The 24,244-nt window shown below is 37.6% G+C and overlaps 1 protein-coding gene across 1 annotated transcript; it reads right to left on the reverse strand.

Annotated features, from left to right (window-relative positions):
• Nucleotides 1-6,779: 6,779 nt before the first annotated feature.
• LOC101600189 (flavin-containing monooxygenase 5-like) lies at nucleotides 6,780-22,568 on the reverse strand. The gene is made up of 8 exons (XM_004651732.2): nucleotides 22,434-22,568; nucleotides 18,577-18,765; nucleotides 18,088-18,250; nucleotides 16,682-16,824; nucleotides 14,620-14,819; nucleotides 12,163-12,512; nucleotides 8,532-8,604; nucleotides 6,780-7,146 (listed from the first exon to the last, which is right to left on the reverse strand). The coding sequence occupies exons 1-8, from the start codon at nucleotides 22,566-22,568 to the stop codon at nucleotides 6,780-6,782; spliced, it is 1,620 nt and encodes a 539-aa protein (XP_004651789.2).
• Between the last annotated feature and the right edge of the window lie 1,676 nt (nucleotides 22,569-24,244).

Genomic DNA, 24,244 nt, shown 5'->3' on the forward strand with positions numbered 1-24,244 from the left:
TTTTATATTCATAAAAGTTGTGATCAAAATTAGCATGTTCACTGGGCATAACTACTGTACAAAGAATTACAACTAGTAGGAGACACTTAAACTCAGAAGACCCCAGTTATACTTCCCTTAACACAAGAGTGCGTAAAGAGGTTACAGTAGTTTAAACATATTTTCTTTGAGAATTTCCTGACATGGCTTAGATAAATGTTCAGGCGAGTTATGCAAGTATGGGAAGGGTTCTTCTGTCATCCAAGCCATCTTCCTAGCTCTGTGCATGTCATTTTGTCAAAGGTCAGGTTCTAACCTGTATTTCTGACTTCCTCAGGAGAATAGGGACACCTCAGAGAATGAAACTAATCATGACATCTTACTCCTAAGGCTCAAAGCTGAGACGCTCCCCACTCATGCCATTTTCATTTATTCATTACAAATTCTCTGTGCAGTAAGGACTATTATTATCCACATGTCACAGATGAGAACTATAACAAGTAATTCTTCTTGTCACTTTGACTGGATTGAGGGACGTCTAGGGAATTACAAAGCATACACATTTCTGTGTATCTATAAGGAGGTCTCCAGAGAACATTGGCCACTGTGTCAGTGAACGGAGGTTGGGGATCCTTGTCCTGAATGTGCACAGTACTCTATGATAGGCTGGGGGTCTAAGTGTAGTGGGAAGATGGAAGTGGGAAAGTAGCTCCTGCTGGTTCTTGGCCTTTCTTGGCATTTTTATACTGCTGTCACTCATGAACATCAGATATTAGGTTCTTCAGCCTTTGAATGTTTACTTGCAAGAGTGATGCTCTCATGGACCTCCAGTTTCTCAGCACTAAACTGCATCATAGGTCTTGGTAACATTGGGGCTTCCAGCATCTTGGTTGGAGCACCTACTAGTTTTCTTGGTTATCCAGCCTGCAGATGACTATTGTGAGACTCTAAGCTGCTGATTGCATAAGCTAATTTTAAACCCTATTTTGCAAATAGGATCTCTAGCCTCAGTTGGCCTAATATTCGCTATGTAGCTGAGAATAACAATGAACTTTTTTGTAATTTTTTTATGAGAGAGAGAGAAAGAGAGAGAGAGAGAGAGAGAGAGAGAGAGAATTGGTGTGTTAGGGCCTTCAGCCAATGCAAATGAACTCCAGACACATGCTCCACATTGTGTCCCATGTGCAACTCCGCATGTTTGACCTGCAAGCTTGTGTCACTTTGTGTGTCTGGCTTATGTGGAACCTGGAGAATCAAACATGAGTCCTTAGGCTTCTCAGGCAAGCATCTTAACTGCTAAGTCATCTCTCCAGCCTGACGTTGAACTTGTGACTATTGCTTACCTTCCAAGTGTTGGGATTACAGGTATATAACAAAGTTTCTGGTAATGCAATGCTGAGGATCAAATCCAGGGCCTTCTGCCTGGTAGTAAAGCTCTCTACAAATTGAGCTACATTTTAAGCCCCGGTAAATATATATATAACGATATTCCACGTATGCATAGACTTATTTAGGCAAGTCAGCTTTCTTAGTATTACTTAACAGTGTGGGCTAGGATGAAGATTTCAATTGAAGTCATTCTGAAATTGGAACCTGGGGGTTTCAGCAGTGTGTTTCTATGCTTCTCCCAGGCCTTATATTTTTGGGGATTTAGTATGAAGGAAGAGCTAAAGATGATTTAATGAAGTATGCAGAACATCAGTATGATACTATATTTATTTTGTTCCAGCATATAAACATTAAACTATTAACTATTTGATGACTGAAAACACAGAAATGAATAATGTTAATTTAACTTGAATTAATTATTCAGCTCATCAGACAACTGCATGTTAGAACTGAAAACAATGTGACAAAGTACAGCTGGGATACATGATGACAAGCAGGTTGTACAAATCAGCCTGCCCTTCAGCTTCGGTTCTGAAGTGAGACCAATGCCACCACATGGAGAAAGATGTGAGAAAACAGTGAGTGAGATAATAATAACAGTTTTGAAAGCACAGGGTTGTCACAATAGCAAGCATAGTATCATGCTTGAAGAAGAAATGATAACATTCTCAGTGCATCAAAAATAATAGTAAATGGAAATAGCAATGAACTTCTGATTGCTTTGGATATAATATTTATAGGTTTCATATGAAATTTTGACACTAAAGAATATTATGTCAGGATCATGAATGGGTCATGTACAAAATAGAGCTAATAAAGGCTAACATATTTAGCTTTTGAATGCTCATGATTTCTCAGGTGCAATTTTAAACCCTTATTTTTCCTGGATTTATTTAAAGAATTAGACATTGTACTATCTCTCCACTTTACAGATGAGGGAACCATGCATAGTGAGGACAAGCAGCTTGTCTAAATAATAGCTTGACAAAAGGCAGAGCCAGGATTGGAACCTGATTCATGTCTTTAAATGCACAGAAACTGAGCTATGCTCCTCTTGTATGAATAAGCATTCTTTTTTTTCTAGCTCAGGCTGACATGGAATTTGCCATGTAGTCTCAGGGTGGCCTCAAACTCACAGCAATCATCTTCCTACCTCTGCCTCCTGAGTGCTGGGATTAAAGGCATATGCCACTATGCCTGGCCATTGTATAATTCTTATATAAATAAACATTCAGATATGATATGCACACATGAATGTGAAACAGAGGAAATCATCTGGTCCTATCATAAGCTTCCAAGTCAGCCTCTTAAGACCCTGTCAAGAGGCCAGGTATTCAGCCACAGTCAGATTCCGTTGCTGAGGGAGAGAGTGACTGATGATGAGAACTATCAGCTGAAAGCCCACAATGTTGTGACAATCCCAGCTTCCTCCAAGGATGCAAGCTGTAACATGCATGATATTGTTTTTTTATTCTTTCCCTTTTCACAAAGTTATAGTAATGTGATAGATAAATAATTTCAAGCCTAAGAGTATAAATTTTGATAGGCAGTTATGATGAGAATCACTAATTTTATTATATCAAGAGATCCTAGCTGGGCCATCTGCTTTTAATTTTTAGAATATTTGATTATTTAGTTGTTTTTTTTTTTTTTAAGAGAGTGGACAAAAAGTCTTTTTAAAAGTATGTGAGCTTCTGGTAAAAATATGTAGCAGTGTTTTTCTGATAAATGCTAATGACTAATATGTGCTTAATAAGCTTATATAAACCTAATGCATAGAAATATATACTTAAGATGGAAATGATGTAGGCTTAGGCTAAGTCTCTGTTGAATGTTCAATTCTTTAAATTAAGCATAGCAAGGTCATTACCAAATGTTTTCCTTTTTTAGAGCTGGAGAGATGGCTTAGTGTTTAAGCGCTTGCTTGTGAAATCTAAGGACCCTGGTTTGAGTCTCGATTCCCTATACCCACGTAAGCCAGAAACCTAGTCTTGTGGACCTTATGCTCTTTTCATAAACTCTCAGAGTTCTTAATAAAACATGCTAACAAAGAGGAAAACAATTTCATGGACCATGGGCTTTAGTATTTGGAGTGTTTAAGAAGAATGAATAAAATCTCCCTTAGGGGCCAGTAAGGGATCAGAGTTTTATATAATCTACTTTTTAGTAATATTGACCTTCCACCCTCAAAGCAGGTAGGATTTTATGCTCTTGCATCCTGGTTTTACATATGTTTGCCACCTCTCATTGCAGCCTCATTCTTCTACTCTTAATCTCAAAAATTAGTGTGTGTGTGTGTGTGTGTGTGTGTGTGTGTGTGATTTGAATTTGGGGTCACAATTGCCTGAGTCCCTAAATCCCTCCTCAATTCCAAAACATTTTGGTATCAAGACAACAGGAGCTAGGTAGATGGTAATGAAAATGTCAATTTTATTACTGGTCAAGCTGAGACTGTGGCTTTGATATTCAACTGCATTTGGCTTCTTCATTGTCTTTCTGAGTTTGGCCTGAATGTGATCTACATTCAGGAGTTTAGGTTTGAATTTTACCCACAACTGCTGCCTGACCTCTATGGGACTGAATAAGCAAAGAAAGAAATCAGGGATCTCAGATGCATGATGAGACTTCATTTTCTTCATGAAGAAATATGAGTTCCAGCACACAGTAACCTTTCCACAGAGCCTTGAGACGCAGGAGGTGCCTCCAGTGGATGTTTTGGAACAGAGTAGGAGGCCACATAATGTGGTTTCTCCCTCAGAATTGTTACATTTGAACACGAAGTATGGTTGTTGCATATTATGCAAATATTATGTTGACTCTTAATTATTTGGAGATGCCATTTTTCATAGTGGATTTTACCTTACGAGGAAAAAGATGGGCCATGCAAACCCTTGGCTCCTTGGTTGCCTAAGTCAAATCTGAGGGTGAAGAACATGGCTAAACCCATAGCCCTTTCCAGAAAGCAATGCTGTAATTTTAACCTGGAATAATAAACTGTTTCTCGATTATCTCCCACATATCCTCGTCTTTCTAAACATTTAGCTTTCCCCCTCCGAAAAAACTAGCAATATTTTTAAAGTTTCGAACTTTGAGAGGACCAACTAGATAAATGATCTTGTTAGTAGGTTGTCACTTGGCAAAGTTGCTAAAGGCAGGATGTTGTAATCCACATATAAATTTATTCTTTGATGGATGTTTCTTAACTGTTAACTGCATTATAAATGGCAATGTACCACAACAGGTTATTTCATTTTTGCTGGAGTGTATTTCACAGTTAACTTTAAAGTACTCAGTAGGAAGTTCAGAGATTAATGTTCTATAAAAACCTTGACAAAAAAATATTTTTTGTGATAAAACTTTCTTGGCTTTGCCAAGAGCTTTGGAGCTTCAACCAAACATTTTGTCTTTGGGGAGCAGACTTAGAATGATTCACTGAGAGTGGCTTGGCCCCCATAGTGAACCCACTTGAGCTCATATCTTCAGTAGTGAGACAATCTTCCTTAGAGAAGCTGCTCTATTCCCTTCTCAGTTGCACAAAAGAGCCCACCCATTTTTTGTACTAAGGGACAGGGACCTGCAATTAAAATAAGAACCTTGGAAGGGAGTATAGGAAGCTACACTCCCAGTATTTGTCAAAGTTTATGTTGATAGAAAAAAATATTTTAAATAGATTGCTATTGGGGCCAGAGAGAGGGCTTACCCATTAAGGTGCTTACCTGTGAAGCTTAAGGACACAGGTTCAATTGCTCAGTACTCATGAAAAGCCAGATACACAAATTGGTACAAGCATCTGAATGGAGTTTATTTGCAGTGGCTAGAGGCCCTGGTGTACCCTTCCTCTCTCTCTCTCTCTCTCTCAAATAAGTAAATGAAATACAATTTTAAAAAGAACAGGTATTTAAAGATTGCTCTTAAGATGCCATGTCCACTATCTTAGCGAATTTTATAAGAATTAAATTCAGTGAAAGATAGGACATTCTTACAGAAACTTCTCTTTCATTTACTACCTAAAACTGCTACTGTTTCCCTTAGTAATTGTTCTGTTTTTAATCTCATAAGCCTAATAATTTGTTTATTTAAGTTGCATTTTGGTTTGGTTAATGAAATAAAGTCAAGTTTGTGGCCTAACTGTGACATGCTTATAAATCATTATGTCCGGAATGCTATCGTCTATCATTTTTATCTCAAAAATTTTCAAATTTCCAAAAGAGCTGAAGGAATAGTACAATGAATATTTTCCTTTTATTTCTTCTCTAGCCCCTCCCACATCTTTTCCTGTACTTTTAACAAATAAATTATCTGTGCCATTATAGTTAATTCCTTCCATTCATTATGCATACATTTCTAGGAATGAGAGTAATTATTTTATCATAATACTCAACTAATATGATAATTCATCCAATAAGTTTACCTAAAATACAGCACATATTAAAATTTCCCACGAGTTTCCTAACACAGTAAATCCATGTTCACATATTTCATCTGGTCTACGCCTCCTTAGTATGGGAACCCATCTTCTAGTGTATTTATTGACGATACTGACTTTTCTTTAGAGTACGTAGTATTTGAGGGTGTTGTGATTCCTTCATTTCTTCTGATGATTCTTCATGATTACATTCAAGTTAAATACTCTTGGCAGTAGCACTAATACATACTGCTAGACTTCCTATTGCCTACATTTATTAAAAATAGGAACATATATGTGAGTATTTATTTATTTGTAAACAGAGAAAGAGCGGGGGAAGAGGAACAGGCATGCCAAGGCCTCTTGTCTTTGGAAGCAAACTCCAGATGCACTTTGTATATCTAGCTTGATGTGGGTATTGGGGAATCAAAACGTGGGCCTTCAGGCATCGAAAGCAAGCGACCTTAAACCTCTGAGCTATCACTTTAGTCCCCTATGGCCTACTTCTAGGGTCTGCAAAGTTATGGGTTGCCCTTTCGTTAATAACACTATGTGGTCAGTTCGTTAAGATGGTACCTGTCAGGTTTTCCATTAAAAAGGCACCTTTTTCCTGTTTCAATAAATATGATGCCTGTGAGAGACACTTTGAGACCTAAAATGTATTTTTGAGCCTTACTACCTGGTTTATTTTTTTTCTGTACTCTTATTTATTGAACTCCATTTTGTCATTTCTCTCCACCACCACATTTTGGATAAACTTATAAAATGTTTTATATTGCTTCTGGAATAAAGTAAAAATAAGCCATGCATTTTAAACCTTGTTTCTTATAAAGCACTTGAGAAAAATCATACTGGAGTAATTTCATTTTCATATAAATGTCCATGTGTGAGCTCATTAGTCTAATGAGCATCTTTTTTTTCCATATGCTCATTTAGTGTTGAGGTACACATCAGAATGCAGTGATTTGTTCTGTCTAATATCATAAACATCTACGTCAGTGTGAGCTTAATTGTATATTATTTGCATTATAACTAATATAGGAACAATGAAAAACATGATGATAGTAAAGATACTTTTGACCCAAAAGAGACTAGAAGAGGAAGCCCCAGCATGTTGGAGCACACGAGTCCTCAGGGGTTTGAGGATCCTGTGTCTCTGAGAGAGAATGGCTGACCGAGCCCCAGCCCATTTCCCTGGACCCTGGAGGCGGAACTGGTATGGGGTGCAAGGCCCATAGAAAATCTCCATGGCCAGCTTTGTATCCCAGAGGAGGAGAGAGAACAGGTTGGGTTTGACTCCTATCTCAGAAGCAATTTCATCCATGTAGTCAATATACTGCACTCGATGTATATCTCTTGGGCTTTTTATAAACCTGGAATCAGAAGAAAGATATTAAGAATCATCTTAGATTTTGGTCACAATTGTCCCCTGAGTTTCCGGTGAACTTTGTTTCTGATTTTAATTGTCATAATCTTTGACTTACAAATTCTATTAATTTCATACATATGTCTTGACTTCCTCAGCGTACTATAGTCTTTAAATGTAAGACACACTCCACTGACATATTTAAGCATCTCAGAGTGTCTAGTAGAGTGACATGCACATAAAAATTTCTGATTGAATGATTTGATTCAATCTTGAATATATATCCTCCTTCTAGATATAGAATCCAGTTTAATTATATAAATGTGATTATTAAGAAACACACAAGTTAACTAGAATAGTGTAACTGCACATTTCATGCTTCCAAGATACACATGAAATATCTTGGGACACAAGTTATGCCTTGGAATACTCCTCAACAGTAACCACTTATTTCACAAACTTGGAAATTAAAAACCACATGGCTAGGTTTTCCTTGTATAAAAGAAAAACAGGCATGGTGACAGACGCCTTTAATCCCAGCATTTGGGAGGCAAAGGTAGGAGGATCACTGTGAGTTTGAGGCCACCCTGAGACAACATAGTGAAATCTAGGGCACCCCGCACTAGAGTGAGACTCTACTTCAAAAAAAAGATAAAAGAAAAACAAAAGTTATAGATTATAAAATACCGGAACTATCCAGGATGTTTGGAAGCCAGTAATTATTATGGGAAACATCATAAAATGAGCTACCTAGCTAAATGAAGAGTTAGAAGAGAACACAAAACAAGGTTAAAGAAAGCAGCAAAAAACCAAAAAGCAAACAAACGAACAATAAAAAACAACAACAAAAAAACCAAAACCCACATTAATTAAGATAGAAGAGTGAATTAATGAAATCAGAGAAAGGAAAATTAGCAAATATTAAAGGTAGTTGTTTAAAAACAGAAGTAAATCATAATAAAATTATAAAATTTTAGTAAATATTTTGTTATTTGTTCTAATGTTTGTCCAAGGATACACAGAGTAGATTATTAACAAATTAAAATAACTGCATCACCTTAAGTTGCTAGTCACTTGATATCCATATGAAAAATATTTGCCTTTTTGTTAGATTTTGAATTTAACTAAAAGTAGTAGTTTTTTTTTAAAATCTTCATCTTTACAGGGAATGAGTAAATACTTCCTGAATTTTTTGATGATTCTTGGTTTGGATACTTCATTGCACAGATGTGAGTTCTGTGGATTTATGTTCTGCATCCAGGCACACTTACCCATGTTCCTCATGATATCATTGAGCTGAATTTATCTTATCTGATCACATATGAATAATAAAATTAAATAGCTCGTTGTGAACATATTTCATTTATTTTAACCCCAAAGTAGGTTTCTTACTCATTCGCCATTTTCTCTTTCCTTCTGTTGATGTTAGACATCATGTCACTCTCTGAGGGTAACTTTTTCAGACCTGAGAAAAAGAGTTAGATGGTTGAGGGCTGTTAGTGGTATTCAAAAATAGTTTTAAAAAATAGTTATAATATTCAGGACTTTATGTAACTTATAATCAAATCCCTATATAAAAAAATCCCAAAGAAGATCAAATTTCTTTTCCATCAGTCTAAGGCTGTCAGTAAGGAAAATCAACTTCATCTCAAGAAAAATACATCTGTGAGTTCTTAGTCTATACTCAAAATCTTGACTATTGAGAATTTACTTTGGTATAAGTTATTTTGATCAACACTTACTATTTGTATATAGTTCTGAAATACAGTGTGAGGCTTTGATTCATGTATATATGGGATAATAACTCATAGTAATTAGCATAACCATCACCTTACACTGTTATCATTTCTTTACAGTAAGCACACTGAAGATATTTATGTCATCTTGAGATATTGAATGCATTATGGCTGATCATCCTGTGGTGCCATAGAGCACCGGAACTTACTCCTTCTATATGGTGGTGACATTTTACTCACTGGCCAACTTCTTTCTGTCTTTCTCCTTACTCTCTCCAGTCTGTAGTAACCACCATTCTATTCTTATTTTGTTGTGTGTGCATAGTATGTGTAGTGTGGTATGTGGTGTTCTGCACGTGTATGTGCTGATGTGACACCCTGTGTACTCACCTGAAAGGGCCATAAGAAAACATAAGGTGATTTCTTCCATCACTCACTTGCCTGTTTTTCCTATGCTATGGAATCTCTTACTGATTTGGGAGCTTGCTGTTGCTGAGTCCCAACAGTTTTCTAATCTTTTCTGTATAGGGCTTGAGTTATAGGCATGTATGGCCATATCCAGCAAATTTATGTGGGTTCGGGAGATTCAGAACTTGGGTGGTATCAAGTCCCCTTAAGCCCTCAAGCTTGCACAGGAAATAAAATTAATCACTGAGCCATCTATCCAGTCTCTGATTAGTCTATTAACTTTCATGAAATCAAATTCCTTACAAGTAAAGCCATAAAAACCATTATAAACAAATTTTCTTTATGAGGGATGCACTGCTTCCATCATGAACGACAAGATTATTTCTTAGTTAAAGGGAGTATCCCATGGCAGGTAGACTAAACACCAATTTTGATATGAATATCTGAATATAAGAAGACAAACAAGTCATTTTTAAAGGGTAGTTATGTGTACATATGTTCATCAGGGGAGAGATTACATGGGAAAATGAAGGCTAGAGCCATAAAATCACAATAAAATCAGGGAGACAGAGCTGTAGAGGCAGTCCCACTTACTTCTAAATTATTGCCTCATTAGTATACTGAGAACAGAGTAGGAAAGTCTGCAGTGGAGCAAGGCTGTTAACTGCTCTGATACTGGGACCCCAGTTTAGCTGAGGGCATTATTTTCCAGTGCTAGGGATCAAATGTAGAACCTTGAGCATACTGGGCAAGAGCTTTGCCACTGAGCTACATCTCATCTCCAACTCTGAAGAATTATTTTTACAAAAGTACAATTTACTAATGTGTACTATTGAACAACTTACAAGGTGAGTATTCAAAACATGAAAAGAACAGAATGTATAAGACAAAGTCCATCTAGTAAATTGAAATGTCATTTCATACATTTGCCTACCTTGTGAAGAAGCAATTATCTTCCTGGTATATATTCAAAAGAAATGTGTATGTATGTTTAACAAAAGACTTTTATTAGGTTGTTCCTGGCATCATTGTTTCTAACAGCTCCAAATACCCACCAATATAGAATGGAGAAAATTGTGAGAAAAGACCCAGATGTACATACAGATTATTTACATCCATATCCATCTATTTTATTGGTAAGTTTGTGAATATTGCCTCAAGTCTCAAGTTAACATTGATGGATTTTACAAATATGATGAGAAAAAAGCCCAATACAGTGTAAATCATTCATCTATAGGGAAAGACATTTCTTGCTATTAGAAGTAGACTTAGTAGCTACCATGGATGGTCCTAGGGATAGTCTAGAAAGGAGTGACAGGTAGCTTCTAAGTTCTGGCCATGTTTATTTCTTCTAATCTAAAAGATGTTTGAATGTGTATGCACTCAATTGGTGAAAAATTATCAAGTTATTCACTTTTCCTGTGGATATTTATTTTGAAACCTATTTATATAAAATGTTGCTATATCAAAAGGCAATTAGATATGAGCACAGAGTTGCAAATAGGATAAATATGATAAGCAATTGTTTAATTAGTCTCTGGTGGCTGCTATCATAATACCCATTCATCATCTTTTCGTCTTTCAGCATCCCATTGACGTCATGTGTTAGGGCTTCTATTTCTATACATGGGTTAATGTAGAAGTCACCAAAGAGAAAATACACTTGCCAGGATAAAGAGAAGCAAGAAGGATATCAATATGTCAAAGTAAAACTTTACTATAATTTTTGAATGAGAATGAAATGGATTATTACCAGAAATGACTTGACTAAGGGGATAGCTACATGATATCAGAGAATGAGTGATGTATGAGAGAAATAGGATAAGACATTCAAAACTTATTTCATGATAAACAGTGCACCTTCTAATGTCCTGACTTGTGTAATTAATAATTACAAAACAAATATAAGTGGCAACAGAGAGGACTTACTGAGTGCATCCAATACTTTGTATTCCACTCTGTCCCATTGGGGAAGAACTGTCTTCCACATGGAGAACTTGCTCAAAGTGCTCGGGGAATCTGAGGGAAAAGGCTCCATGTGTTTGAATCACTTCACTGTGGTTGTAGCCACGGTGCAACTGTGCGGACTTGATGTGGATGTCTTTCTGGTACAATTTATTTTCCTCAACTTAGACAAGTATTTTGGAAATGAATTAAGAATATCAACAACATACTTGGAGTTGGCCAGCAAAGTAAATTAACTTTTATGAAATATGTTCTTTTAATTAGTTTTCCCTTGTTTGTGTTAAGTTGGCCAATTTCTGTTTCTCAATAACCTCATCCTAAATTAGCTTTCTGCTGGCAAGAATAAGATGAATGAGTTACCTATACCTGATTATAATTTCTTGTTTTAAAAATATTTTACTCATTTATTTATTTGAGAGAGAAGGAGGGAAGAATGGATGGAAGGAGGGAAGGAGGGAGGGAGGGAGGGAGGGAGAGAGAGAGAGAGAGAGAGAGAGAGAGAGAGAGAGAGAGAGAGAGAGAGAGAGAGAGCGCACACCAGGGTCTTAATCCACTGCAAATGAACTCCAGACACATGTGCCACCTTGTGCACCTGACTTATGTGGATACTGAGGAATTGATCCTAGGTCTTCAGCCTTCGCAGACCAACACCTTAACCACTAAGCCATCTCTCCAACCTCACTGTGTTTTCATTTTCATTTTTATTCTTAGAATACTCTTATTTAAGTAGAATTCTTTTGGAAATTAAAAAATCAAATTTCTAGGGCCCTACAAAGTAATCAATTCCTAGTGACATAATTTCCAGTGATTTGGTAAGATAGGGGAAGCTCAATCCAACAGGAAATCTCTATGTGCCTTTGTCATCTGGGTGCACAGTAAGGAACACATTTGCTCATGAGAACACCAGCACATACCTGCAAATACACGCACAGCCCATCGGCTTTGGAGCTCAGATGTGGGAATCGTGGCACCTACTGGTTGCAGGATGCCAATGAAAGCTAGAGTTGGCTTCTCTAGCTGAGGAGGGAAAACAAATTTAAACATGGTGTGCTGGCTGTCCAGGATTGCTGAGTCATCGGCCAAGAAAGGGAATGACAACGTGTAGCCTGTGGCAAAGACAACAGCATCAATGTTCTCTTCAGTGTCATCCTCAAAGATGGCCGTCGTCTCAGTGAACTCCTTCACGTTTGGCTTCACCATCACTTTTCCACTGATTATGTGATTTGGCAGGTCATCGCTGATGGTAGACTGATGGCTGAGAAATCTGTGTGGTAGGGAATGGAGTATCAAGAAATGAGATTTTTTTTTTTTTTCCAGAAAGAAGCTGTGGTATTTTGTACTCAGGAAACCATCATAGTACTTCAATAATTTTAATACTCTTTATTGGCATTCATAGAAATCTGATGGAATTTATTGTTTAAGAACTCCAATTCATAGTCAGAAATGAACCTCAATGGTAATTCTACCTCTTATCCACCGTGAATACTCAGACAAGTCATGAAACACTTTGCCTTAGCTTCCTAACCTGTAAAACTGCAATGAGGCTATAATAGGCAGATCAGATCACAAGAATCAAGTCATAACAAGCCCTAACTATATTTTGATAATCATAATTTTACCAGTAATAAAATCCATCTATGATAACATTCATTGTCCTTGAAACCATATAAAGAATGACATCAACTGATCATCAGTATTTTTCAAGGGTCTACAAGGTTCAACTGCATGATTTTAATAGTGACTCTTCATGGAAAATACTTGGACTTAGTGACACATGAACGTTTGATAAGGTCTTGGTTACAAATATTGCAGGAAGCCACATTCTCAGATGTACTCCAGTATTAGTTTATCTTTTAGGCTTTTACTAGAAGTTACATCATAAAATAGTCCTGCAGTTATATATTTTTCCTTGCAGATAGATCTAAAACTAATCTTCTGAAAACTAATCTAATTTTACTCTCCTTAAAATTATTTAAGCCTTTATTATTTGTATATATTTTGTTTGCTTGTTTGTTTAAGAAAAGATTTTCTTTTGTGTGTGGGTATGCATGAATGCCAGTGTATGTGAGCCATGGTATGCATGTGGAGGCCAGAGGACAACTTTTGGGTCAGGCCTTGCCTGTCCACCTCATTTTAGGCAAGGTTTCTCCCTTTGGATTCTCATTTTACTGTTCTTGGCTACTTTCACCATGAACCTCAGGGAACTTCTCCTGTCTGTGCCTCCTACCTCATTGTCAGCATCAGCCTGCCTCACTTTATGGTTTTTTAATGTGAGGTGTGAGGACCCAACACAGATACTCACTGCAGTTTGAATAGTGAGTGCTGTATCTACTGAGCCATCTCTTTAGCCTCTGTTTGTTTTTTTGTGACACAGTTCAGGCCAGTCTAGTTCACTATAAAGCCCAGGCTGGTGTCAAACTTAGGCAACCCTCCTGTATCAGCTTCCCTAGTGCTGGATTACAGGCCAGCTTGCTTAATATTATATTACTTTTATTTTGGGTTAGGGTCTCACTCTATATGGAGCTCACTCTGTAACCACAGGCTGTCCTTGAATTCACTGACATCCTCCTACCTCAGACTCCCAAGTGCTGGAGCTAAAGGCATGCACCATCATTATGCTTGGCTTAGTATTTTAAACTCAAGAATTTATGCAGAGTGAGATGGGTAAAGGGCCAAGAAAGGTTATGTGAGTGAAACCAAGTTTTAAGTTATCAGGTAAGAAAGTCCCAGGAAAGGAAGAAGAAGAATGTGGAGGTAGAAGAATCAGAGAAGAGAGATGAAGACTAGTGAGAGGGTTGGCTACGGTGGAGTGGGGTGAGATAAGATGGGAGAAGTTTGAACTGAGGGATGGGTCCTGGAACACTATCCCTAGATGCCACAATTCTGTGCGGTGAGTTGTAGTATGGTGGTAGGGCGGATGCTGCGGGTGGATGAAGAACAAACCAGGCCGGAACAGCTGAGACCAGATGCAGGTTGCACTGCTTAAATATGGGATGGTCATAATCATGGATACTGAAATTATCCTAGATGATGGCAGGACTAAAGGTAATTGTAGAATTATAGTTTTGAATTTGAAGGGTGAACGGGAAGTAGTTGAATGGTGATAGTGAAAAAGAAGTGGTGATATTAAGAGTGATATAGTAAGATGGTGTTTCAATTTAAGAACTCTTCACCAACGTGCACTTCTTACACCTTTCTCTTCTATATTAGTACGATGCCAAGAATACTGGATGGATATTTCTAATCATGGTAAGTTCTACCAAGAGTTAGAACGACATCCTTTATTTATTTCATACATTCTATCCATCCTGCTGATTGATGTAATAGTTGAAAAAAATTATTACTTGCTTGTCTTAAATTATAGATATTACCTGTGTGTAGCCTGTAGGCCATAATTGGCATGGTTAAACCTTGAGTTTAATTTATTTTCTGCCAATCTGTTGATCAGGAATGTGGGGTATAACTTTTGGATGGCTCTGTTGTATCGGGTGAAGAGTGTGATATCCATGGGATTCCCATTATCCCAAACCCGGTTCCATATCCAGGCCCCTCGCCTCGTGCTGAGGAAGACCTGAAAGGGACAAGTGGTTGCCCAGTAAATATTCAGCGGCTGCCATCACTCTGGCCTCAGATGTTCAGAACACTTTTCACAGTCAAGGTGATAAGGTTGTCACCCTATTTGCTTCCCTTCTACTTCTCTTACTCTAGAAACAGGCCCAGCTAAAGTCCTTTCAGTTGCTTATTGTTTGTCACAGTCCTGTTCTCATTGCTTGTCATGTTAACACTGTATGTTCCCTGTAACTGTTATGGTGTATACTACGTCCCAGAATGTGAAACGTATTTATCACAAGTAGATCATTATGTTGGAAATTACAAGTTAGTAGCTATGTTCCTTGCATGCTTTAAATGATGGAGAAATATCTGACCATAAAGCCTGTAATAAGAACAAAAAACAAAATGGGTAATTGATACTGATAATTTTCTTACATCTACAAATGAATAATTTCATGTGAAAAGTATAAGGTATGTGAAAAACAGGATATACTTATGAGAATTAGTTCTTCAACCTATTATGACTCCTAACTGAAAGTTTTATAAAAATCTACAGCTTTTTTATTTTTAAAAGTTTATTTATTTGCACGGAGAGAAAGAGAGAGAAAGAGAGAGAGAGGGAGAAAGAGAGAGAGAGAGAGAGAGAGAGAGAGAGAATGGACATGCCAGGGCCTCCAGTCACTGCAAATGAAATCCAGATGCATGTGCCATTTTGTGCATCTGGCTTTATGTGGATACAGGAGAATTAAACCCAGGTTCTTTGGCTTTGCAGGCAAATGCCTCAACCACTAAGCAATCTCTCCACCCCTCAAAAATCTACAGCTCTCTTTTTTTTGAGAGAAAGTGATAGTAAGACAGAGAGAGTGTATGTGAGAAAGAGAGAGAGAGAGAGAGAGAGAGAGAGAGAGAGAGAGAGAGAGAGAATTGGCACACCAGGGCCTCAGCTACTGCAATTGAACTCCAGATGCTTGTGCCACCTAGTGTGCATGTGTGATCTTGCACTTGGGTCACCTTTGTGCATCTGGCTTATGTGGCATCTGGAAAGAGATGGAACATGGGTTCTTAGGTTTCACAGGCAAGTGCTTTAACTGTTAAGCCATATCTCCAAACCTTACAGATTTTTTTTTAAGCAGAGAAAACCCATAACTAAGCACAAAATCTTGTAGCTTTTCAATGAAGATATAATCACTATCTTCTGAGGTTGTGGCTCATATACCAAATGTGTCTTCAGAAAGCCTGGCTGTATAGGTAGGCCCCCCCCCCCCATCACTGGTTGTATATCACTCAGACAAAAAGTAGTTATTTAGAATCTCATGCCTTGCTGGGAATTTTGAATAAAAATTAAAGGATAATTTTGAATTGTAGAAAGTGACCTTGCTTTCTTTGGGAGCCAGCAGCATTCGCCACAGAGAAGATTGCCTTCCTTGCCTACTCTTACTTTATTTCCTCAGTCAATGGGAACCGTAGAATTGCTGTTCTAGTCCTAGCTACTGAGTTAGATCAGCAGAGCACTTGTTCTCATGCCTGTGTATAATGCTCTCCATTTAAGCTCATTTTCAATGTGAACAACTAGTGTTTTCTGAAAAGTTTATTTCATTTTGAAAATTCCATGTTCCTCACGGAGTACAGGTAGGTCATTTGAAGTCATATGACTCTAATTTGCTTTCTTGCATGATTCCCCAACACACTGTGATGTGGAACACCATTATTTTGGTGTTCTGTATTCTCCCACTCATATTTAGTTAGTAGAAAAGTGTACCACTGCCTTGGTGATCTAGCAGTGAAAATTGGGATACCACCAGTGAAGCCACAACAAAAAGTTACATGATCTTTGTGAATATCAAAGTTATACCCAGAACAGAATCAGTTATCATGCCAAACCTGTTCAGCAACACGACTGATCTCTCCAGCCACATCTGCTCCAGAATTCCCGATGCCAATCACAAGCACTCTCTTCCCCACAAAGCTGTCTGGGTGTTTGTACTCCCAGCTGTGGAGATACCTGCCTTGGAACCTCTGGATCCCTGTGAGGGAAGAGATGAAGTCACAAATACTGTTTGTAAAAAGGCTGTTCAGAGGAATGTATTCCTAAACTTGAAGTTCATTTTACTTAAATCCTCTCCCCTGATCTTGGACAGTTATAAAATAAGTTTATCAAAGGTATAAAATATTCAGTAGCAGGAACTATGTGCCTATGACTAAAACCAAAGCAGGAAAAATGTTTCTCTTTAAAGAGCTAATTTTGGGTTTGCTCATGTAGTGGTAGGAAGTTACTGGCTTTTTCTTTCTTTCCATCAATATGTAAGCAATTATTCATCATTTTTTGTGGTTATGATTGTCACAAATAAGATACTTTGCCATATACTAATGCTGAGCGACGAATTGAATGCAAACCACACACACAACTTTAGAGTAGTCATAAAAATATGCAAGAAATGAGTCATCATTTCAATGACACTTTTATCTAAACATAAATTTAAGTATTAGCATATAATCAATATGCAAGGGTGTTGATAAGCTAGTTTCTACATTTTTCATTGTGTCTTTTAAAGTCATGTGTTTTATGTTGAAAACATATCTCTATTTGTTTTATTCATATTTCCAGGGCTCAATAACACATGGTCTTTGGCTATTCTTTTAAGTCACATAAATTTAGACTATTAGAATTCTGAAAGCATCTTGAAGACAAAATTGAGTACATTTCAAACTCCAGTAATATTGACACTGAGCCCATTTTTTGGTACATTCTGCATTTCCATGTTGCTATACCAGCTAGAATATCTTCACAGTGCTGTCTTCCTGCTTTAGTCCTCCCCATCACCATCACCTCCTCCTCACTGAGGTCCCTGCTTTGGTACTCCAGTTCATCCATCTTTCATACCACTGACAGACTCAACCATAAAAGTATGATGATGAAGTCCACAGACACACACTCCTTTGTTCCCTTCCATCCTCTCCCTTTCCTACTCTTGAGAGTTTTCTCATAGATGCTAGCTTTCCTCTCCCTGTACATCAAAATCATTAAATGTGTGCCATCTTCTAAGGTCCCCCAGCAATTTCACAGCTACTTTTCACACACTTCTTCCTTTCCCAAGATCTGTCTTCAGGCCCGAGGGACTCTTATTTTAGTTCATGGTTCCATTGTTAATTCCATTGTCAGATCTTTTCTGGTAAGTTACTGTTCCCTCTGTATCAAATAACACTTCTGTTCAATGACTATGATAGTTTGGGTATTAAGATTCCTAGGATCTGAAAATTTTTTTCTTCCACTTCCTTCAGGTAAATACCTGTAAAATCCTGTAAGGGCAAATACTTTTCAGTGTAGTGACCACTGCATACCATGACCCCATCAAAGATGTAGGTTTTCTGCTTCCCACCAGATTCTACCACAACATCCCACTGGCCGGAGGATGAGAAATCAGGTCGCTTCCTCACGCTGCACACTTTTGTCTAAGAAACAAGGAAGAGAACAGAGAATTTTAAGATAAGATTTATCAGAAGTATTACTTCCCAAGGGTTGAAGTATGTTGGGAAAAATAACACATTAACTATTTCCACATCCCACATTCATTTTTAATAAAATTAATTGAAACTAGACTTCAGCAACAAACTGTTCAAATGCTGGAGAAAAATGAGAAGCACATCTTTACTAATGAGAATGAGAAGAGACATGATACTTCTTTCAGAATTGTGGTAGGAAATGCAAATTAAAACTGTGTCCTAGCTACCTCTGGCTTGACAGAGTGCATGCATTGGGCAGGGGTCTAATGCCTTACCTGGAACTGAATATGGTTCATAAGCCCAAAGTGCCTGGCGTACATCCTGAGATACTCCATCATTCTGGAGTTGTGCATATAGTTGGGGTAGTGGTCAGGGACAGGGTAGTCACTGAAGGCGGTCATCTCCTTGGAAGTGTTGCAGGTCAAAGATTTGTAAATCCCAGGACTCCCACTTTCTGGTGCCTCCTATAGGAAACAAACCAACTCATTGCTTCCAGGCTTTAGGAACACAAGGAAGACTGTGTTGAGGGATGGTGAGACAGACATATAGTACTGAGTTTATATCTTGTTGAGACATTGTGTTTGATCATTAGTTTTGGTAATGTTCTTCAACAGCAAAGAAGCATTAGATCCCCTTCTGTGAAGGCACTACACAGAAGAATTGTGTTCATAATGATGAATGCAAAGGTATACCAGTAATTAAATCACAAGAATACCATAATCAATTGGAAATGTAACACAAGAAACAAAAATTCAAACAGAGAGAGAGAGAGAGAGAGAGACAGAGAGGGATTTTGGGGAAAAAAAAAAAAAACTTCCAAAGGGCAAAATACACCTGACAACTAAATAAGAGAAAGATCTGGAGAAAAGCAGTATAAATTCTGGGAGGAAAATAATCATTGAAATGTGAAATATGTAAAAAAAGTCAAAGAATATATGACAAATTAAATAAAATTAGATAAATTAAGAACAATAGTGTCTACTTTTTAAGAAATATCTACCCTGGTGTGATGACATATATCTGTAACCCCAGTATTCAGGAAGCTGAGGTAATAGGATTTCTGTAAGTTCAAATCTAGCCTAGCTTACACACTGTGTCAGACACACTACTTTTAAGATTGTACTTCTTTCTGTATAATTGGTATAATATCTATGATATAAGCCTGTTCCTTTAAGGCATACTTGATTATATTTGTAATTATACATACTTTTTTGGATAGGGGTAGGTTTTTTAGTAGGTAATAAACAGCATACAGCGACATATCTGATATTCTTATAGGGAAGGGATTGTCATAAACTAAAATACAAGAGAAAATGAGTGCTATTTCCAAGTCTGCTACAGGAAGAATAACTAGTTACTTCTGAGTTTCAACTTTCTCATACATAAAAATTGCAGCTGATATCTCAATTAACTCACATGGAGTTGTTAGAGAAATGAAAGAATTGATGGTTAGTCTTGGTTGCTCACTGAATTGAGTTGAAAAGAACCAGGAGATTAGTAATACACTCATCTGGACATGTCTGATATTCCTATAAAAGATTAACCAAGTGGGGGAGATCTTGCAGGAATGTGGGAAACACTATCCTATAGGCTAGAGTTCTGGCTGGAATAAAAAGGGGGAAGAAGAGAAAGCTGATCACCAGAGGCATTCTCTCTGCTTCCAGGCTTTCATGATGTGAGATCCTTTGTTAACTTTGCCCTCACTACCATGATGGACTGAAACCTCTGAAACTGCTAAACAAAATAAATCTTTGCTCCCTCAAGTGGTTTATACCAAGTATTCAGTCATGGAAATGAAAACAACTATCACAGGAAATAGGCATCAGAGAATTGAACTTGTTGCTGTAATTAAGATGACTTAGTTCAGTCGTCTTTGGAAATGGTTTATAGGAGGAATTTGAAAAGTTTGGTGCCCTGGTTGCTGTGGAATCTGCAGGTACAAGGGATCACCTTTCCATCCCAAGTTGTGCTGACCCTACTATGTGAGTAGCTGGACCAAAACCTGGCCTGAAACCGCTAGGTTAACATACTATTAGCTGTGATATCAGTGTTGTCTACTTTGGGCTCTTGAGCCAGAGTATCATGTGTCAAAACCAGCCTGGACAACATCTGAGAACTAATAACCTATTATCCCCCACCTCTCAGTTTTACTACAAAGGTCTAATAGAATTAGAAGTTTTTGAATCAAAAAAGTTTGGAGATATAAGCTAAATAAGCCCTAGAGTTCTGTAAGCAGAGTTTTATGCATGACTCTACTAAGAGCTTCCAAGATAAAAATGCCAATAGCAACATGATAAGGTTTCATATTGGAACAAAGACTTTTCTGGGAATTGGGTTAGAGGCCACTCATTACATTCTAACAAATATCTGCTCAGTAATTTGTCCATGTCTTGAAACTTTGTGGGAGGCCAAGTATAAAGTTGATAGACTAACTTGGAAAAATAAATTTCTAGAGAATCCACTATTCAGTCTGTAGTATGGCTATTCCTGGTTGTTTTTAGACAAGTTTATAATGACAACTGTGAGCAAAGCCATAGCTGAAAGTTCAGAAAACTTGAACCTTGCTCAGAAAAGAAGTGTGTGAAATGTAGGGTCATGGAGGTTGTGGCTGCTAAAGGTATTAACATTATTAAAATGAAGCTAAGTTCTTTGCACTGGAGCAATAGAAAAGATGACCAGAGGACCTCTCAGTAATTGGCGGTACCCCATACACTCCTGATCAAGGGTTTGAAAATATGCACTCATTTTAAAAACTTTTGCTTGAGAAGAGAGCACCTGGACACCGTATTTACATAGGGCTTCTTAGGAAGTTGTGTCCCCAGGGTTTGTTTTGCCATTTTTAAGTACTCAGGCACTCAGAAATTGCTGAAGCCATTGTCCCAGTGGGTAAAATTAATGCTCCAGCTGGCTTCCAGCAGACATTATTGCTTTCAATGCCATGCAGTGCTGATTTTGAAGTCATACAGGCTGCCAGAGTTATGGGATAATGGGATCTTTTACCTAGTGTTCAAACGGAGACCTAGGAGGCTAGGCAATGCACAGCTGATTCTGTTCCCCTGGGAGCAGCTAGCTCCAGAGATGGTGATGTGCCAACCGTGAGAATGAAGCTGATGATTCAATGGAGACTTCAGGAAATTTCGGGATGCCAGGAATGTAGGCTGAGGCAGCATGCAGAGCTCACTAACAGGAAGGGCCACGCCAGCTCCTTGTAGCAGGGCCATAGGTGAAAGGATGCCAAGTCCTCTGTAACTCATATCACACTTGGGACCCTTGATGCTGGATATGGAGCTGCAGGATTTAGCTTGCTGTGTCTAGGTCTTGATCTGGGCCAATGCCCCTTTGGTATTCTCCTGTTCTCCCTTCTTGGAATGGGGATTTTTATTCTGTGCTCTTATCTTCAAAGTGTGTAACGTTTTTGATTTCAAGGGGATCACAGCTAGGAGTGGCTTTGATTATCTCAGAGAAGAGTTTGGACTTGGACTTTTGAGCAAAGCTGTTGCTGCTCAGCCTCTATGGTCTCTAGTGGATAGGCTGAATGAATTTTCCACTATGACATGGACATGAGCTCCTTAGGGGTTGGAGGTAGAATGTTATTGTTAAAGAAGATGTGTTTAGATGTCAAGTTGACAAAGGGTAGACTTGGCTAATCTGGTTAATCTTAATTGAAAAGCATCTAGACTAGCAAAGCACACCTCTGCCTTTATCCATGAGAATGTGTCTAAGTGTATCACCTAAGGAGGAAGAACCACCACAACTGTTAGAAGCCTAGATGGCATAAAAGGGAGAAAACTACCAGTGCAGACACTCTGCCTCCTGGCTGCGGTGATGTGACTTACTCTCCTTGGCCATGCGCTCTCTGCCATGGTAGACTGGAACCTATGAATCCACGGGTCAAATTCATCGGACCTCTCTCAAGTTAATTTTCAAGGTAATTTACCAGGGTGAAGACAAAGCCAGCTAACTTAAAATGGAGTGAGATTCTGCTAGTATTTGAGATGTTCCCAGTTTATCTAAACATAAGATATAACTACCTTGGAAGGAATAGTTAAATTATTTACATTTTTGTACATGTTCTATTTCTATTTCCCTTTAAAAAGCATCTCCCATATGATGATAAAAGTAATACAATTACCTCATAGCGCCACAGCCCTCCAATGTCATTGCTCTTTTCAAAACACATAGGCTCAAGTCCCTCCTCCAAGCAGCTTTTCATGGCACCCAAACCGCTGACCCCAGCACCAATCACTGCAATCTTTTTTACTTCCATGACCTCTTGAATAAAGAAGAATTCTTTAGTTTTGTTTGAGGAACAGAATCAAGGTGTATTTTGGTGTCAGTTTTCTTATTCATTTTCACAATTCTATTTGATTTGATAAACATTTATTTGCTTGGGACACACACACACACACACACACGCACACACACACACACACACACACACACAGGTGCACATGCAATTGACATATCACATGGATATATACTACATATTGAATCAACTTCAGATTGAACACATTACAAATGTACATTATTGAACATACAAAATTTTCTTCATGTCATCATTCACTAGTAAAAACACTATAATAACTATTCAGTGACATTTATAGTATATTAGGTATCATGTAATCTAGATATAATGTAAAGTATATGGAAGGATGCTATAGATTATAGATCCATACTACATACTTTTGTAGGAAGAATATGAACCATCACAGATTCTAGTGTTTGTAGGGAATCATAAAACTTATTTCTCGTGGATACCAAGGGATGACCATATCTATACATCTAACTATATCTATATATCTGTATCTGTTTGTACCTATCTATAATCTATTTACCAGATCTTTGGTCATTTTATTCAAACCATAAAAGACAATCAAAACAGAATTACATGAATTTATAGCTAGCTGAAATCCTTTTAAAATAGAACTATACCAGGCTTTTCATATTGTACTAAATGTTATCTTAAAATATGTATATGATGATGGCAACTGTACCGTGTATTTCATATCTAGGACTTCCAGGAATGTGCACAAACATGTTATGCTTAGTCTTAATTTAACATCAAATAGCAGGTAATATCTGTAAGATAGTACTCAATTTCTTCCCTATCAGCTTAACTTAATTATGGTGTATTACCTATGAAGACATGGAAAAAGGAAAGAAATATTGAACTCTATTTAGTCATTTCTTGGTAAACTGAGATGAAATCTTTTTTGTTTTGGCAGGTTGTCTTAGTTTTGATAGCTGTGGGACACAATTGACAGAAAGAGTGTAATAGTTCCTTATTAAAGCAGAGTTTTCAAGGGTCACAGGGAGTCAGGCCTTATCCTACTCTTTAATCTTCCATGACATCACTCTTTCCTCTTGCATGTCATCATTGTGTTTCAAGGCACATTGTGACCTTCCTGTTTTGGCATTTTTCTGCTTGCTGCACTTTTTGTCCAGAAAGTCACACACACACACACACACACACACACACACACACACACACACATCCAATTATATTTACTTATCAAAATTTAATTCTATTAAGTGAGAAAATGTTGTTTATAACATTTTCTGCCATTTGAAGTTCTCTTTTAACAAGTATTAGTTGTATTAAGTAATGGATTTAATTATGACATCTTAATGCGTGCATTACCATACTTTGTTCATATTTAACTCCCTCTTTATCATCTTGCACTTCCCTTCCCTCTTCTCCTTGATCCACTTCCTATTCCCTAATGGATGCCCTTCTGCTTTCAGAAATTCCCTTGCTCCAAGATTGTACATATGAGAGAACACAGGCATTATTCTTTCTAAATCTTTTTTCTTTTGCTTAAGATGGGATTTCCAGTTCCAGTGTTTTCCTGAAATGACATGATTTTGTTCTTTATGTTTGAATATGGCCCCATTATAGACATACATATATGTCACATCTATCCATGCATCTATTGACTTGGC

This window comes from Jaculus jaculus, chromosome 1 (assembly GCF_020740685.1).
Source record: "Jaculus jaculus isolate mJacJac1 chromosome 1, mJacJac1.mat.Y.cur, whole genome shotgun sequence".
Classification (NCBI taxonomy): Eukaryota; Metazoa; Chordata; class Mammalia; order Rodentia; family Dipodidae; genus Jaculus; species Jaculus jaculus.